The sequence below is a fragment of the Rhipicephalus microplus genome, chromosome 5, assembly GCF_043290135.1.
Source record: "Rhipicephalus microplus isolate Deutch F79 chromosome 5, USDA_Rmic, whole genome shotgun sequence".
Lineage (NCBI taxonomy): Eukaryota > Metazoa > Arthropoda > Arachnida > Ixodida > Ixodidae > Rhipicephalus > Rhipicephalus microplus.
Genome location: NC_134704.1, coordinates 199,991,452 through 200,009,003, shown reverse-complemented (window position 1 = coordinate 200,009,003; position 17,552 = coordinate 199,991,452). Strand labels below are relative to the sequence as shown.

The window sequence follows — 17,552 nt, the reverse complement described above, 5'->3', positions numbered from 1 at the left end:
CCATATTCCTCTCAAAACATCATACCTATTGTAATTCCACAGTGCCCTATTTTTCATCACTGCTGCATACCTGTTATCTTTAGTCGTCACGTATATTTAGTGTTCCCTCAGGTACTCGGTCCCATTGCTTATCCATACGCCCAGATATTTGTATTTATCTGTTATCTCTAGCGTGACCTCCTGTATTCTAAGCTCACTTCCTTCGTTGTCATTGAAAATCATGACTGTTGTTTTTTCCTTACTGAATCTGAAATCTAACCTGTCTCCCTTATTACCGCAGAAGTCCATCAATCTCTGCAAATTGTTTTTGTTGTTGGCCATTAGCACTATATCATCTGCGTACATTAATGCTGGTAGTGCGCCTGATCAATGAGCTTTCCTTGTTTGCCTAAGGAGAGGTTGAAGCCCAGTCCATTTCCCTCTAATTTGGCCTCTAATCCTTGTAGGTACATCATGATTAATAAGGGTGACAGGGAAGACCCCTGCCTAAGCCCCCGTTTTACCTCTGCAGGCTTCGATACCTGTTTTTCCCACTTTATAACTACCTTGTTACCTTTATAGATATCCTTTAAAAGATTAGTGACTACATGTTCCACGCCTAGAGTGCCCAGTATTCCCCACAATTCCTTTTGAACCACGCTATCGTACGCTCCCTTGATATCCAAAAATGCTAGCCCTGTGGGCGTGTGTTCCTTTTCTGCTATTTCGATGCACTGCGTCAGTGAGAACCGATTGTCTTCCAACCTCCTGTGTTTCCGAAACCCATTCTGCAGTTCCCCAGCACCCCCTCATCCTCTATCCATGCCTGCAGTCCTTCCTTTATAATCTGCATCGCCAGCTTGTAGACCTCTGATGTCAGTGTTATAGGACGGTAGTTGTTTATGTCAGCTTTGTCCCCCTTTCCTTTATAGATCATGCTCATCCTGCTAAGTTTCGATCCATCGGGAACTTCACCATCGATTATTATTTTGCTCACTGCCTCTCTCAAAGCCTGCTTAGACCTCGGACCTAATGTCTTTATCAGCATAATTGGAATGCCATCTGGGCCTGTTGGTGTACTACTAGGAACCCTTTTCTCAGCCTTTTCCCACTCTCGTTGTAAAAATGGAGCCATTGCACCACTTGATTCGTTCTTGTCTATTGTGGTGCATAAAGTATTTCTTTGTTGAAATTTTTCTGTCACCCTTGTTCTTATATATTCAATAGCTTCGTCCACTTCTAGCCTAGCACCTTGGGCTGTAGTTATAAAACTCTGCTCCAGGCTCGTGTCATTTCTTAGGGAGTTTAGATGGTTCCAAAATTTCGCAGCTGCTTTTCTATCTTGTTTTTTTTTTTTTGTACTTCTGCCAGCCACTGAGCTCCCTTTCTTCTAATCTTTTCAGTGATCAGAAGAGATGCATCCCTTCTACAGCTTAGAAAGGTTTCCCCTTTCTTTTCAACATCATCTGTGGGTTCACCCTGCTGCCACAGTCCCTTAATAGCACTCTGCTGCTGCTTAACGGGGTGAACCGACAGATGATGTTGATAGTGTCGCCGCGAGTGCCACCGCGCGGAGCTCGTTTAAAACTGAAGGCAGGCCGCTGGGAGCGCGAGCCATTCCTCAGGCATCTTTCTAGAGTAGCCGTTGCCGTTGGTTTAGGTGTTCTGTGTCTAGGTTGGATAAGTTAGTTCACAGCGCCACCGCAACCCATATTTTTGTTGCCTGTTGACTGGTACAGTTTCCCTTCTCCAATTGGTAGTGTGTAGGTGTTCTGTGGTTATAGAATTTCTAGGAGGCGTTGTCCGAAGGTACAGTTACAGTTGGTTGCCTAGTATAGGTGTTCTCTGGCCGTAGCTTGTAGTGTATCATTAAGAGGACCAACTTTGTTGCGGTTCATTGTGTGCACCACCTTTGTGAGATGTTCAAGCGAAAGCTGACCGCACTGGGATTCAACAACACCGACAATTTCAACATTCAAAGTAAGTTCTCGTGTTATTGCTCGCTACATCAAGCTTCGGTTCGAATACATACTGAGCGCTCTCAAAAAGAAAAGAGAGAGAGAGACGAAAGAATGCCTCAACGGCTCGAACCAGCGCACAGCAGTTCTTACATCAAATTCTCGCACGTGCTACTTGTACTGCTTATCCTGATCGATGGCTGGCTCACGCATCTTTCGTTCTCTCTTCTGGTGTGGAAGAAGGCCAGGATCATATTTCGGGCTTTTTGTGCCAGGAAGGTACACATTATTCTTTCGTCCTACGTATTTTATTTAATCTTTTTTTTTTCGGTTTTTGAACGCTTAGCCTGTTATACTTTGGTGGTGCATGCTGAGGCATTTAATTTGTTTTTCTTGAAGGCTCAACATAACTTTTTGTGAACGTTGTGAACATAATTTGTTTGTGATGTAAAAGTCAGATTTTTAGGTACTAAAAATTGCATTTTGGGCGCCAAAAACGAGCAGGAAACGCACAGTAATGGGCCCCCAAACTTGTAAATATAGGCACAACAAATTTTTACTGAAAATTCAAATTTTAAAGAAGACGTGCGCGACTTGTGTATGACACGAAAGCGAGGAAAAAAAAGTTAGATTCAATATTTGATTGAGCTTGATCACATGTACTGATAATTGTATTGCTCTCTCTCTCAAAACCTGCATATATACTTACCTGAAACAGAACACTGGCTTTACGTTATTCATCCTTCTCTAAACGTGAACAAGTGTTCATTATTAGTATTTCCTATACAAGACCCAGTACGTATATGTCTCGCTTACTGATATGCCGCAAGTTCAAAGCACCAAATATGTAAGAGTGATATATGACGGCTCTCGTTTATAGCGAAAACACATCGAATATATTGCAGCAAAGGGTGTTCGGGCAGCTGGGATATTTCGGAGGATAAGCAACAGGAAATCGGGAATAGAGCCAGGTTATTATCAATATACCGCATGTATGCGAGACCACTTCTAGAATTTGGGTGTGTAATATACTTCACGGCAGCTTTTTTATTGTTCTAGACAAGCAGGCACTGCGCATGTGCTTAGGGCTACCTAAATTTGTAGTGAACACTGTTTATTTATTATTTATTTATTTGTCAAATACGGTCAACACCTCTAAGTCCGTTACAGGAAGGGGGCCAAGAGGTACACACGGTAGTACAATGTACAATAAATGAAACTAGACATTGATAAGAAGAACCAAAACAACGAAGTTTGGCAAGTCTCATAATCAGGGAGAAAATGGTTACAATGTGCGCTACATCAAACTGCACATTATTAACGACAACCAAAGCAACAAACAATGTGTAAGCCTCGTACTCAAGATATGAAGAAAAGTTAAAAAAACATTACGTTGTAGAGTACTTAATAATCTTCTACCTTTTCCACAAAACTCTCTATGCTATCCATGACAATAATATCTTCGGGCAATGTGTTTCGTATTTCACTAGAAGCCCCCCAAAAATTGCAAATTTGAATGAGTTGCGGCATGTGACGTATTGCTTGAGGTACTTCCCATGACAATTTCTGCGCCATTGGCGATGAGGTGGTTTTAAGTGCTCATGCTTATCTATGTTTACACTATTATTATAAAACAAGAAAAGAAATTTTATTGCTGCCACTCTCTGCCGGCAAGCAAGCGTAGGAATTCCTGCGGCATTTTGAAGAGCAGTGGTGCTATCCTTTCGACAATATTTTGAAAAGATAAAACATAGTGCTTTATTTTGGATACTTTCTATTCCATCTGCAAGGTATGCTTGGTGGGGATTCCAAATTATACGGTCATATTCAAGAAGTGGACGCACTGAAGTTTTATAGGCTGTTAATTTGACAGATGCGGGAGCCGCAGCTGACCTGTGCAGAAACTCGAGTGTTTTGAATGCTTTTGTACATGTGTTTCCAATGTGACCGTTGCACTTTAAGCTGCTTGTGATGGCTTTATGCAAAGATTTCTTAGAGTCCGTTCATGTGATATCAGAGATTGCAATTTTATCAATGAATGTAGGAGGTAATCTTTAATTACCAATAGTCATGCACATTGTTTTGTTGACGTTTATTTCTATACCAAAAGTTGCGCACCACTCAGTATTTTTATCTTCAAGACCCATTAAGAAACTTCTAATCGTCAACACTAGGCATACAGATTTACATAACCAGATCATCAGCAAATAAACTCACTTTCACACCTTCTTTAACAAAATTAACAATGTCATTGATATAAATAAGGAGCAATAGGGATCTTAGCACTCATCTTTGTGGTATCCCCGAGTAGAATAAAGGTAAGTCAGCATTAGTATTAATACTTGTGACATATTCTGTTCGATTGCACAGATAGACAGTACTCCAGGCCATTCACTTTGGTTCAATAACAATAGACTCAAGTTTCTTAATTACCTTAAAATGCATTACGCAGTCATATGCTTTTGAGAAATCTATGAATATGGCATCAGTTTGATACCTATCGTTAATTGCTGAAGCAAAGTCTTTAGTTATCTCTAAAAGTTGTGTTACGGTGGAAATCTGCATATTGTCTTGGAAATGTACTAGATATGCTATCGGGACTGGGCGTTTCCTTGGTATAACTTTCTAAGGGCAAGTTGAACACACCAAACTCTGTAATCACAACCTCTTGCATAACAATTAAAGGCTCAGCCAAAGGCGTGCTTATCGTGGGTGAACAAGTGAATACGAACTGAAAATAATTATCAAACATATTTGTTTGCTATAACAACTTCACTTGTTACTACTGAACCATTTATTTCTGATTTACTTGCCCGATCCTCTGGTTTTGATAGATATCTCCAGAACTTTTGGGGTTGGTTCTTCATAAAATTCACTAAGGTATTTGAAAAGAAGTTGTTTTTTTGCAGTTCTTATCTTCGACTTTAAAGTCCATCATAGTTCACGTATGTCTTCACAGGTATTTCCTTTCTCATTCTTTTTAGTTTCCGTTTAAGGTGCGTGTTATTCAAGGAGACATATTTCTAATTCTGTTACGTTTTGTGGGTGTAAAGGTTGCTTCACAATAAATGATAGCTTCCTTGAATTTCAGCCACGATTCATTAACATTACAGCACGGCTCACTTGAAGCTTTCAATGCTTCGTCCAAATAATCTATAACGCTCTCATCAGCAGCACAGTTGTAATCTTTAATTTCAATACACAAGGGTTTAATACGATGGCTAGAGACCATATTTGTGCTACGTACTGGCAACATCAAAATCTTATGATCCAAGATCCCGTCATCCATGGTTATACTTGCTCCTGACACGAAAGCAAGGTGTGGCACTTGTGAGGTGTTTCCTTGTGCATGGGTCGGTTCTTTGACAGTTTGAGATAATGAAAAATGGAACATTTTATCAAAAAGTTGCTCGAAACTTTGCTTAACCTTTGTTCCCACAGTTAAGTCTTCCCACCTTGTGTCCGGCAGGTTGAAGTCATCTGTTAGCATTATCTTTTGTCAGGCTCAGTAAAACGTCATGCACCTGCAAAAGGTAATCATCTGGTCTACTGGACATCTATAAATAGCTCCTATTAAAAGTGAAGTGTCCCGAAGCTTGTCCGTAACATGTAATCTCTTAATTTATTATGCCTTCTTCTCACGGTTTCCAAATCTGGAGAACCGAGCGATCGCGCCAGAACTACAACGCGGCACGTCGCGCAAACGCGCTGTTTCCTCGCTCCTAGCATAGCTCGTCGCTGTCACGTGCATTTTTGCGTTTATTAGGTTTGGCCTTGAGTGATTCTTTATAGCGATAGCCACTCCACCTCCCCACCAGTTACGATCTGTGTGTAACAGTGCGGAGAGGGACTACCTCTGAATCACACATTTCAAGATGAAGCTAGGTTTCTGTAATTTTGATAGGGTCTGGAGAATAGAGCAGTAACATTTCATCTAATTTATCAGCCTTGTTTTGTATGTGGGAGCTAGAATCCCCTCACTCGTCAAGAGATTCAGAATATTGGTAGTACAAGCATATGTAAGGGCTTTTGAGTCCCCTTGAAGGCGTAAAGAAACAGTTTTTATTGTGTAGCGTGTTTCTTTTTTTCGATTGTCATTGGCTTAGATTTCATACACCTCAAGTAAAGTTTGTACTATCTCTTCTCGATCTACTGTCCGTGCAAATTAGGGAGGTTATTCAAATTTGTAACTTGACAAAGTCTCTTCAAATATACTTTGATGACATTTTCTCTAAAAGTGCTAAACACCTACCGAGTAAATGTCAAGAATTACTTTACAGAACTACCTGCTAAGAATGCAAACAATTGTCATCATAGCAACAGACGTTTCACAGAGAGCTGAAAAGAGTGGCATCGGTATATACTACCCTGTTCTTAATTGGTCCCTTTCCCTCAGAATTCCAGATTCCACACCCATTTTTATTACAGAATTTTTAGGTGTAGTACTGGCCCTTCGAAAACTGACATCGGTTAATTCCGCCGTAATAATGACGGACACTTTATCAGTGTGGAGTGTGCTCACGGCGTCTGGTGATTCAAATGCATTGAAAGAATGAAATTCACTAGTACCTAATCACTCAACTAAAGTTCAGTTAGTATGGGTGCCGGGGCATATAGACTTAAATCTAAACGAAACGGCTGATGCACTAGCGAAAGTGGCGTTAGACAAACCAGCTATCAATATTACCCCTACAACAGCTTTTATGGCAGGGGCTAGATTCCGGAGGCAAATTATGATGCAAGAATTCTCTATAGCATCTTTTAAAAACTTTATTATTTAAGAAATTTTTATAGTTTACTGACACCCTGGAGAACTTCATGTCATAACAGAGGTCTTGAAGTTATAACCACTAGGTTACGCTGTCGTATTCCTCAAATAAGTTTTCTTTTTTATTCAGTGCAGGCTTTACTTCCTCCCCTATTTGTCCTTTTTGTGGAGAAAAGGAAACTATAAAGACCACTTCTTGATCTCTTGTCGAAAGTTTTCTACATTAAGAAAAGATCTCGGGAAACGCCGTTACGCATCCTTGAATTAGATTTTACTACCTCAAGTTTACTATTTCTAGCAGGGTTCATGCAGGTCCTCGAAATCCTTGAGTATTTTTTAATTCAAAAAGTTTGTTATCATGGCCTTAAAGGTGCTGGAATTTTCACAAATCCTGGAAATTTTTTGGTTTTTTTTTTAATAATAAACATTGACACATTTCACAGTGTATTATTTGCAATGCTGTATATGGCATATGTAATGTGCCCATCACAAAAGAATAGAGAGCATCAGAGGCTTCTGCACAAAACCAATGCCATACATTTCTGGAAACTCTGATAAGGCAGGAACAGGAGGATGAGAAATAGGAAAATAAATGTTGCATTGAGGAGAGGTCACAATGCTCAAAAAAAAAAAAAACTAGAAGCTTCTGTTAAGGAATTAACAGCTACAGCAGACTCATTTACACCATAGGCAGAGTCAATTAGCGACTTGACGTGCATCAAGTCAAGCAGCCTCAGGAATACTGCCAAAACCAAGCAGCAGGAGATAGTGGATATCATTAGCATAATTAAAAAAACTTGGCTGATCCTCCTATATAGGAATCAGTGTAACACGAAAGTGAGACGTGCTTTTACAAAGGTAGTTGAGCATTTATTGTGCATTGTTTTAGAAACTGCAACAAATTACACAGTCAGGGTGGGATCAGCAAGCAGCTCAAAACTTGCAGTGCATATCTCAAGCAGAGAGCATGCACGAAATTAGCATACACAGGACGAGCATAGGTTAACAACTGTCACAGAAAGCACGCTGTTCAATCAGAAAGACGCACCATATGAGCGCACAAGTATACACAGGCCAAGCACGAGCTGTCACAGTTCAACTGCCACGATTCTTCCTGCGTCTTGTGTCAGCAACGCGTTGCTTTCATGAACGCGGCCATGCCAGCATGCAAGGTGACCTAAGTTTTCTCCCGAATTGCAAGTCTGATAAGCGCGCTTGCAGGAGAAACCACGTTCCGTGGGGGCAGGGCTTCGTGGAGGCGACAACCTTAAGGGCCTGATATACTGCGACCTAAAGGCCATGTGCGCGCACGCTGGGCGTGACGATGCAACGCTAGCGAAACACGAGCACTTTATATAGTTTGACGCCTGGCGTGACCAGCGTCCTTCGACGTGAAATGCGACATGCTGCATTTCACACCGCCGACATTAAAATACAGCACCGCGACTGCCTCTCTTTGCAACGGAGGGACGCCGGGCGCCACTCAAACGCGTGTGCGTCTAGGCAATATAGCGCGTTGTGCGCCTGCGAGTATATGGCAGGTAGATCTGCAACTGGCATGGCAACACCGGCGTGACGCGACGAAACGAACGCCGGTGCGCGCGGGCGTTGAGAACGTTGGAGTATAAAGGCCTGACCCTATGTATCCGTTGAAAGGCGTTGGCGCGTCTCTTTTTGACGTGGTGCCGAGCCCTCTCTCATATGGAGAGAGAGAGCGTGCAGCTTCGAGTACCCACACGGCCTTTCTCTTCACAGGGAGAGGGCACGATGCTGCGTCAAAAAGCCCCGCGTTGACGCATTGTGGTCAGGCCTTAACCTAACCTTAAGAGCGTGCCTATCGCAAGCCTGTCGCGTCATCTCGCCACTGATAAACGAAAATGCGCTAAAATTTCGAAGCTATGAGGACTGCCAATAGGTGTATGGTGTATATAAATGGCCTGCCGTTAGCACTCCCGACAATGTAGGCTTCGCGGCATAGTAGTCAGTGCTGTGCGCTGCGAATCGAGAGGTTGCTGGTTTTTTGCAATCTCAATAAATATTTTTCGTCACTTCTGTGATGGAAAAATGTCAGCGGAGCTGTGGTGAACCATGCCATAAAATACTTTCATGTTAAAAAAAAGACTGCAGCAGCGCTGCAGCTCTGCGGGCTCGCCGAGTGAAGAAAGGTGGTTGCCTGGGTGTCGCACCTTTTCACTGGCCGCTAGCTGGCTGCGCGCGCTCGGCATGAAACGCAAACAAGTCTTCTTCGAGTGCGCTTTGAGTTTCCTGTCAGGCAAAACATCGCCATCATCACCTTTGCTACCTAGTTTATACTACTTTGGGCTTTCTGAAGCGAGCTTTTGCTTTTGCTGCTACCCCACGAACTTCTGTCCCATTGATTTTCTGGCCTTGAACCTAAACATCGTATCATGCGCTCTGCTCTTGGATGCAGTTCTTCAGTTCGATCATTTAGATGCCCAGTGGCCAAATCTTCATGTTGTCTTGTACAAACCTCCCCAAACAACGTGCTGAATCGTAGGCTAGGCTTTATCACTGTTGACGCTTTTCAGTGGCGGTCATGAGAGACCATAGTTGTGCATTTGTGTGGAATCACCGTAACTCAACTCATTCCTGTGTCTTTACTTGAAGGAAAAGGGGCTCGGGTGGCGCTTTAAACACTTGAATGGTGGTTCGCAATTTAATTGCAATGTCTTAGATAGGAGTGCGTGACCGTAAAATTGAACCATCGATACCAATCAGTACTCAAAATTTCGGCCGTGACATTGTGCATATCTGGGTGGCCTGAAAAGTAATCAGCGAATTTCCGTGATGGTGCTTTCTTTTTGTAGTTTTTTTTCGTGTTCCTGTTCATTTTTTCGGCAACCTGGGTCTTTCAATGTCAATTTTGGGAAATTTGAATGCTTGTAAGCACACCGCCTTGCATGCCTTGATTCTCGGACATGCACGACTGCAGGATCATTATGTTTTGCGCTAGTGTAGCATATGAAGAAGGTTGTTTTGGCTGTAGTGTGAATAGACATGACATCGGCGACTTACGTTATCAACTGTCTGTGCTGTCATTGGAAATAAAATGTACAAAAGTTTTGCACCGCGTAATAGGTGCATCCCATACTTGGTGCCGGAATTTCTGGAAAAAAAGTGTGTCCATTATGCAAGTAAATACGGTATTGTATACATTTCAGTAAGCATCAAAATTTCTAAAATTGTAATGTTTTATTCTATAACCTCCATTACTCTTTAATTGCATAAGATTTCATAAAACCACTTAATTCTGGGCAATCTACCATGGTGGATATGAGCCACAAGAGAAGGTGAATGTGATTGAGCTATGAGAGTGGCCCAAATCCTGAGCTATGAAAGTCAGACCAAATCACACGGCGATTTGGTCCGACGTTGGTGGATTCCACACTGACTGGCTGTTCTTGTGTGCCATATTTATTTCATTGCAAACATCGGCGCCTCGGTGGGAGCGGAAAACTAATCTTATCACAGTGAACAAGAATATGATGGCACAAAGGCTCAAATGGTTTAACCTTGACATTCCCTCATTATTTCTTTGCACGAAATAGCCACAATGGTGGCTTCTGAATGAGCATGAACTGACTAACCCAACAACATGTGCGTTAGGGTTAACCTAGCCATGTTGCCCCGCCACGGTGATCTAGTGGCTAAGGTACTCGGCTGCTGACCCGCAGGTCGCGGGATCGAATCCCGGCTGTGGCGGCTGCATTTCCGATGGAGGCGGAAATATTGTAGGCCCGTGTACTCAGATTTGGGTGCACGTTAAAGAACCCCAGGTGGTCGAAATTTCCGGAGCCCTCCACTACGGCGTCTCTCATAATCAAATGGTGGTTTTGGGACGTTAAACCCCACAAATCAATCAATAACCTAGCCATGTTGCTGTCCTTTTTGCCGCTCAGTTTGGAGAAGATGGTCTCTCCTGTTATTGTACAGCATGGGGAGTCAAGTGTCGAGTTAACATGCTTTTGGGTTGCAACAGAATCGAAAGTTGGGCTAGTTGGATATGCATGGTATGGTATAACTGTCAGTTCAAGCGCACGAATTAACAGAAAGGAAGAGAGGACAAGCACTTTCTCGCAACTAAACGAGTTATTAGAAAGGGAAGAATGCCTGTTTATATATTCTTCCCTTTCTAATAAATCGTTTAGTTGCGAGAAAGCACTTGTCCTCTCTTCCTTTCTGTTTAATCATGCACTTGAACTGACAGTTATGCCATGCTTCTGGGTTTCTTCCGTTTTTTTTTATGGCATTGCTCAGGGTCGATTTTTCCTCTGCCTGTGAACACCTGAGAGGGCCGCTCACCAGGTTTGAGTATTTCGAGCTGGCAAGTGGCAAGGCGTGCAATGGGCGCTCAAGATCACGTCTGCCAAGGTTTACAATGCTACGCGTCCCGGCCAAAAAACCACTTCATATCACGCACTTAATTCCAGCGTCACCCAGTTTCCATGCACTTTCTAGCAAAGCCTGTGTGGTTAGCACGAAAGGAAAAAGAAGAGAGAAAGGAGAGTGTAGAGATAGGAGAGAAACTGAAAGCCAGGCTCACAAACATGTGCAGTTACCATTTCTTGAAGGAAGAGACTACTTATGTGGCATGCTTGCATCACAATATATGTCCGTTGTACGCAGGGCCCTGTGCATCGTCTCTTTGTTCCCGTCTTGGTGTGTCTATTGGTATCATAGTGCTTAATTAAACTGCCTCCATTTCATTTGCATTCACATTCTCGCCGTTCTCGCATTGTGCCGGTGCCAACCCTGACAACGCTTGACACAGTTTTGGTGCATTGTCCCTTACAACAGTTCCAGCAGTGCAATGCTCTGTATTGTGGTAAGGATACTTGATTCATGTCACTGTCTCTAATGGAGGGCACAGAAACAGGTAGTACACTACAGAGAACACTGAAAACGACACGAAACCGCGCGTGCACGAGATACTTGCTGAGGCGTTTCATGTGCATGTAGCCTTTCGTGCGTATGACGTGACATCATTGTTGCGGGATCTTCTGGCTTTGAGTTGCTTCGATACTAAAAAGGGCAGGAAAGGAATTTAGCTAACGAAGTCTACAGAGAGTGATTAGCAAAGGTTTCATACTCACCTCTTTGCATCATGCTTTCGTGCTTCGTAATGAACCAATTAAAAAAAAATTCTTGTGGTGCAAAGCTCTCGTTCGGTTGTGCAACAACTTCCAGAGTCTGACTGAAATTTCTCACGTAACCTGCTGAAATGCCCTTTAAAGTGAAATTCCAAAAAACGTGCACATGTGATTTTACCTACTTTCTCTTGCCTGTGACAGCGCTCCAGGGTTTCTCTCCAGGACCTTTGTTCAGGTGCACAAAGGCTCTTTCTCCCTACCCCTACGACAACCAGGTTTTGTATGAGGTGCTTCAATTCTTCGGGACTGAAAAACCGGCCTTAAAAGCCCTTCCTGACGTCCTCGGCCGACCTCTCTCCTGCTTCCCCTCCTCTTCTCACTTTCATTTTCCTTTCCTTATTCCACTGTATACGCTAGGGCATGCTCCCATTTAGGGTTACAGAAAAAAGTAATTGCAGAAATGACACTACATGCCGTGTCAATGCTGTGGCGTAAGATGGCCAGCCCGTCCCATTTCACTGCCGCGAGCAGTTGCTTTCCAGAAGTCTGTAGAATTAAAAAGCTAGGTTGCACTCCATAGAGTTTCAAAACGCTAATTTTGCCTGAGTCTTAAACCGTACTCGAAAGCTAAATGTGACGTTAAACAGTTTTCATGTTGGCACCGATTTTGAAAGTAGTCTTACAAGAATCTTGGCAAGAACAAAAAAAAGAAGCATTTATAGGCACTAAAGAACGCTACGAAAGCCCTCCTCAACGTTTAATTCATGCTCATATATCAAAGTGGCACGATAGGAATGCGAGGAACAAAATAGGCATTTGTCAAAAATCCGATCTCTAGTGGTGAGTATGAAATGTCAGTTCATTGAGCATCCATATTGCACGTGAGAGGCATACTTTATCGCTCAAATCACTGAAAAGTGGGATGTGTTTATTAGACATTGTGTGGTGGGAATCTCTACAGATACAGTGTTCTTAATGTGAAATCTAGCACAATCCTCCGCTCTTATGGTCTTGTACTTGGTAGTCTAATGAGTGAGCATTCATTGTTTATATAAACAACAGTTGTGAGTCAGCGCCGTCTTTTCTTTTTCTTTCTCTTTTACTCCTTCCCTGTCCTGTATTTTTTCTGATGTTGCGCTGTAAGTAAGTTCATGAGTGAGCATTCATTTCACAAAAATGCTGTGTCACTTCCATAGGTGTTCGCTTGGCTTGTGCCTGCAGTGTCACTTGTGTGGGAGAATGAACGAGTGGTATTGAGTGTCAGTGATTGGCCCATGTCAAAGGTGGTGGTAACTTACGCTGTGCCACTAAGTGGTCTTCACTTTTTTGCCAGTATTACTACTGACTAAGCAAGAGTCAACAGTGATGCGACGGTGCCACCAACACAGTTATTTTCTTGAAGCAAATGACTTCTGTATGTGGCAGTGGGCTTGTGCGACACCAAGCGGAACCGTGCTTTCAAAGTCTTGTTGTACCACATCATGATTTTGAGCCATTTAATGGTGGAGCGCTCGGGCAATGTTGATCATCTGGCGTTCACTGACATCTTTTAGCAAGCTGCGCAGCACAGGGAACTCAGGAGAGAACAAAAAGCAACATTCTTGCGCGTATCGTCTGCTGTGCAGCTTTCCAGAAATATGAGCCCGACTAGTTCTCAACACTGACATCGCAAAGAACAATTTGTACATAGTAAGCAATGATTTAGCCACATTTCTGTTCACTGCTCTTCCTTGGCTTGCAGGGATTTGTGGTAACTGTTATTACTAGCGAATGAATATATGTGTGAGAACGAAAAAAATCCAGGAGCTTCAGGGAAAATTGGGTTTAGTGAACCTATTGCTTTTCTATTGCATTGTGCAGTGCTTCTTCCATGCCAGGAACCGCACCTTTATTCAAGGGCTAAGGCAACAATAGCCGAATGAAATGAAATCAAGTTATTTCAACATTCTTACAAATAGTGTTCATGGAAAAAAAGACAGCAAGCATTGAAGTCCATGGCTCCAGTTTTCGAGGCATAGACATAACAACAAATGGGAAAAAACAGTTAAACACTAAAATATATAAATTATAGCATTTTTACACTAACAACTCGGCAAATACATTATACAGACTTATAATTCTCACAACCAGTCGTTTGATGAATGGTGTCGCCCGAGCTAGCGGGGGGATCTCGATCCTGCCTAGCCGTGCTGGATATTGCTGTGTCCGGAGGAAAGGGTTCCGGGGGTCGAGCGAATGCTGCGTGGTTGGACTTATAAGGCATCACGCCCCTTTGGCCTCGTCTCCACGTAGACAGTACCCTTGGGCTGACCCACCCAGGGGAAATTGGCAGTCACCTTTTTCTATCTCTCTCTCTCTCCCTACACCTTTGTCTCTTACTCTATCTTTCCTGTCTTCTCCTTTCTTCAGTATACTTCAGAATTTCTGGTGGTGAGGGAATGGAATAGAATGAAAAAACTTTATTACAGTCCTGCAGGATGGGCTTAGCGCATAGCGGGCATCTCCCACGTAGGGACGTACAAGAAGTACCTGGCGGCCGCTTTGTGGGCCTGCTGGACGGCCTATTGCTGGTCGGCTAGAACTGAGCTCCTGAGGGACCTTTCCCACTTGTTTGAGGTAGAGTCGGGAGGAGTGTTTTTACACTCCCAGAGCATGTGTGTGAGTGTTGCCGTTTGTGCACACGAGGGGCATGTGTCGCTGGGATATGCATCAGGATAATAAACGTGAAGCTTGGCAAGGTTTGGGTGCGTGTGTGTCTGTAATATACAAAGGGTTAGCGCCTGCGATCTGTTAAGTTTGGGATATGGGTATGGACAAATGCGGCTTCATGGTAAGTGTTTTTGTTATGTCGTTGTACATTATGGGTGCATCCTGATTGCTCGCTAACTCAGCGAGATGGCGTTGCCCAGTGGCGAGGCGGTCGGTAAGTGAGGTTGGATGCACCCGGCACCTGGCCGAGATGGGCAGGGAACCAGATGACAGCGTGGTGCTTCAGGACACTCGGGTCCGCTCAGCGCAGATGACTCGAAGTTGACTCCGCGTTCGAAGACTTTGATGGCCGGTCTGGAGTCAATGTAGATGAGTTCCAGTTTGCTGTCGAGCATACTTATAGCTCTAGTAGCTACTTGCTCCGCTACTTAGGGGTTTCGGAGGAGGATTGTGGCAGAGTTAAGAATCTGCTGCAGGGATGATACCGCGACCCCGGTGAAGGCTCGGTTGTGATAGGCAGCGGCGTCCAGGAACGAGACGTCCGTTTCCATGTCTATGCGCTTGAGAATGGCAGTCGCCTGCGCAAGGCACCTGCCTCTGATGTATTTCTACTGGGTAAACTGATGTGCGCACAAAAAACAGACAAACGACAGCAGAGAAGAGACAGGGTCGCTGCTGTCGTTTGGTCGTGCTGTCGTTTGTCTGTTTTTTGTGCGCACATCAGTTTACCCAGTATTATGAACCAACTCGCCCAGCTACAAGTTTTATTGAACTCTGATGTATTCGGAGTGTACATTTCACCGAATGGATGCGATTGTGATAAGGTCGCGGATTTCACGGGGAATTAGAGTCAACTATGGGGGATCCCTGGCTGTTGAGGAGAAGCCGAGCTTGTGCAGAATATGGCGGCCCGCCTTTATGGTGGTGAGTCAGGTCAATGTACGCATTCCTGAGCTTCGGGGATTTCTCCTGGTGTGTTATGTATGCCAAGGTCGAGGAGTTTGTGCATTGGAATGGTGATAGGGAGGCCAAAAGCTCGTTTGACCACCTTGCAAATAAGCGTATTGAGTTTATCGCGCTCAGCACGTAGCCATTTGTGTATAGTGGCAACATAGATAAAATGCAGCAGGTTGTCTTCTTTGAGGTCATGGTTGGCCACTTTACGTTCGAGCCATATGGCGTTTTTAGTCTTAGTCCTGAGCTTGTGTATTGTTTGGGTGTTGGTTCTGCGGGACTCGATGATCATGCCGAGGACCTTGATGGTGTTCTACCCTGGGGAATGTACGTCCATATCTGGTGTAGGTGTAGAGGGTGATATTGCATTCCGCTGAAGGTTTCCACCCTTTGGGCTTGGCATTTTGGCGTTTGGGCAAATATATCAACAGCTCCGACTCGCGGTTGAGCACCTGAGGCAGGTGTGGTCGAGGTAGGACTACGCGGTGTCGATGGCCTCTTGCAGGGCGGACTCAATGAAGCCATTCGAACCTGTGAAGCACCATATGGTTGCACAGGGTTAATTAACCCTGTGCAAATAGCCTATCTTCGTCTAGGTGCAGTGGGTTATGGCAGCGCTGTACGACTGGCATCTACAAGCTTTGAGCATCCACAAACTTGTAGTGTCCCCTTGTTGGGCTCCATGGTGGGGCCAATACTGCTGAACAAAATACAATGAGCATGCATAGAGAATTACCTGATCTAAGTAATAGTACCTCCTCAAAGCGGATACACGCTGATGACCTCATTTTATTGACCGACCAAGTGAAACACTCCCTCACTACCATGTTGTACCCTGCGAAAAAAAGTGAGGTGTTTTACAGGAACTCTTGGAACCGGGTATAAAGTTACCAAAATGGCTAATAGAGACCTCGTTCTTCAAGTTTGGGAGAAGCAACAGTTTGGAAAGCTAGGCTGTATTATATCTTCCTCTAAACGGGTGCTAGACCGGCAGGTAACACACGGTGGCTAAGTGCAACTCGTGTTTATTCGGTCACACAACCAACTGTCTAACAACCTGGAAGGAAAAGGGGCGGTTGCTTATATACATGCTCGAGTCACTATCACACCGAGCATTGACGTCACGAAGCCGAACAGTCCGTGTCTGGGTCACCGCTGATAGTGAAGCGCGTCTGCGTCAGCACCATGATGCACAAACACGATAATACAACAGGCTGTCTCTCAAGTTTTGGTGACATTCTAACACCGCACAGATCTATGAAATCAGCTCGTGGATCTAACGCAGACTTGCTTGACCTGTCTGAAACTGAATTGTGCTGGAGAGGTGGAAGAGCCAAATCAATGTAGAGAGGATTGACATGAGAAGAGAAAATAATAAAATAGCAACAAAACATCTAATACTCACGTTTGCTTCCAGTGATCTGATGGAAACTATTTATATCTGGTACACGAAACTGCTGTCAGGCCATACAAACCTAATCCAGTCGTTTCCGATGTCAACAACACGACCACGACTCGCTAAGGGGTCGTGGTCGCCAAACTTTATCTCAATGTGGAGTCTTGGGCCACACGTTCGACAACTGCAAAGAATCGCTGCACTGCGTAAACTGTGAGAGGCCATGCCGCATATTTATGTTCCTGCTCATACTGGAAGAAAGAGGGATGACTACATTGAAAGTGAAGGAGAACATTTCGTTTAAGGAAGCACAAAGGAGAGTTTCGCACATTCTGTGGCCCAACATCACTGTCACTCGCCATTAGTCCGGCCGGCTTAGAGCAAGCTTGTGGCTGTGATTCCTGCCCCTAAAATGGCAGTAGCTACACTGTCATTGAGCCCGGCAGCTCCAAGGACGGCGGGTTCCAGGGCCTCATTTCACCAGGCGAGGTCACGAACTCGAAGCAACAGCCTCCAAATGTGGGCTGTCAGCACCTCTTGGGAAGTGATGATGCGATGAGTAAAGGAGAGACGCGGGCCAAATACGGAAGCACGGCGACGATGCTGGAGAAGAGTAGAGTCACCTGAGTGCACGCGCACCAGCCAGGTAGGCGCAAAAGATTGGTCGGAAAAAGGCG

General features: G+C 44.1%; 1 protein-coding gene across 4 annotated transcripts in view; it reads left to right on the top strand.

Moving 5' to 3' along the window:
* Positions 1-1,603: 1,603 nt before the first annotated feature.
* The window catches only part of LOC119173570 (RNA transcription, translation and transport factor protein), a 115,063-nt gene continuing 99,114 nt past the window's right edge, over positions 1,604-17,552 (top strand). The window contains exon 1 of one of the 4 annotated variants that reach the window (XM_075896373.1): positions 1,604-1,959. In XM_075896373.1, coding sequence (XP_075752488.1) covers positions 1,899-1,959 — 61 coding nt within the window. In that variant the 5' untranslated portion in view covers positions 1,604-1,898. The remainder of the gene's footprint in view (positions 1,960-17,552) is intronic. The other 3 variants (XM_075896372.1, XM_075896371.1, XM_037424373.2) reach the window with 3 other exon arrangements.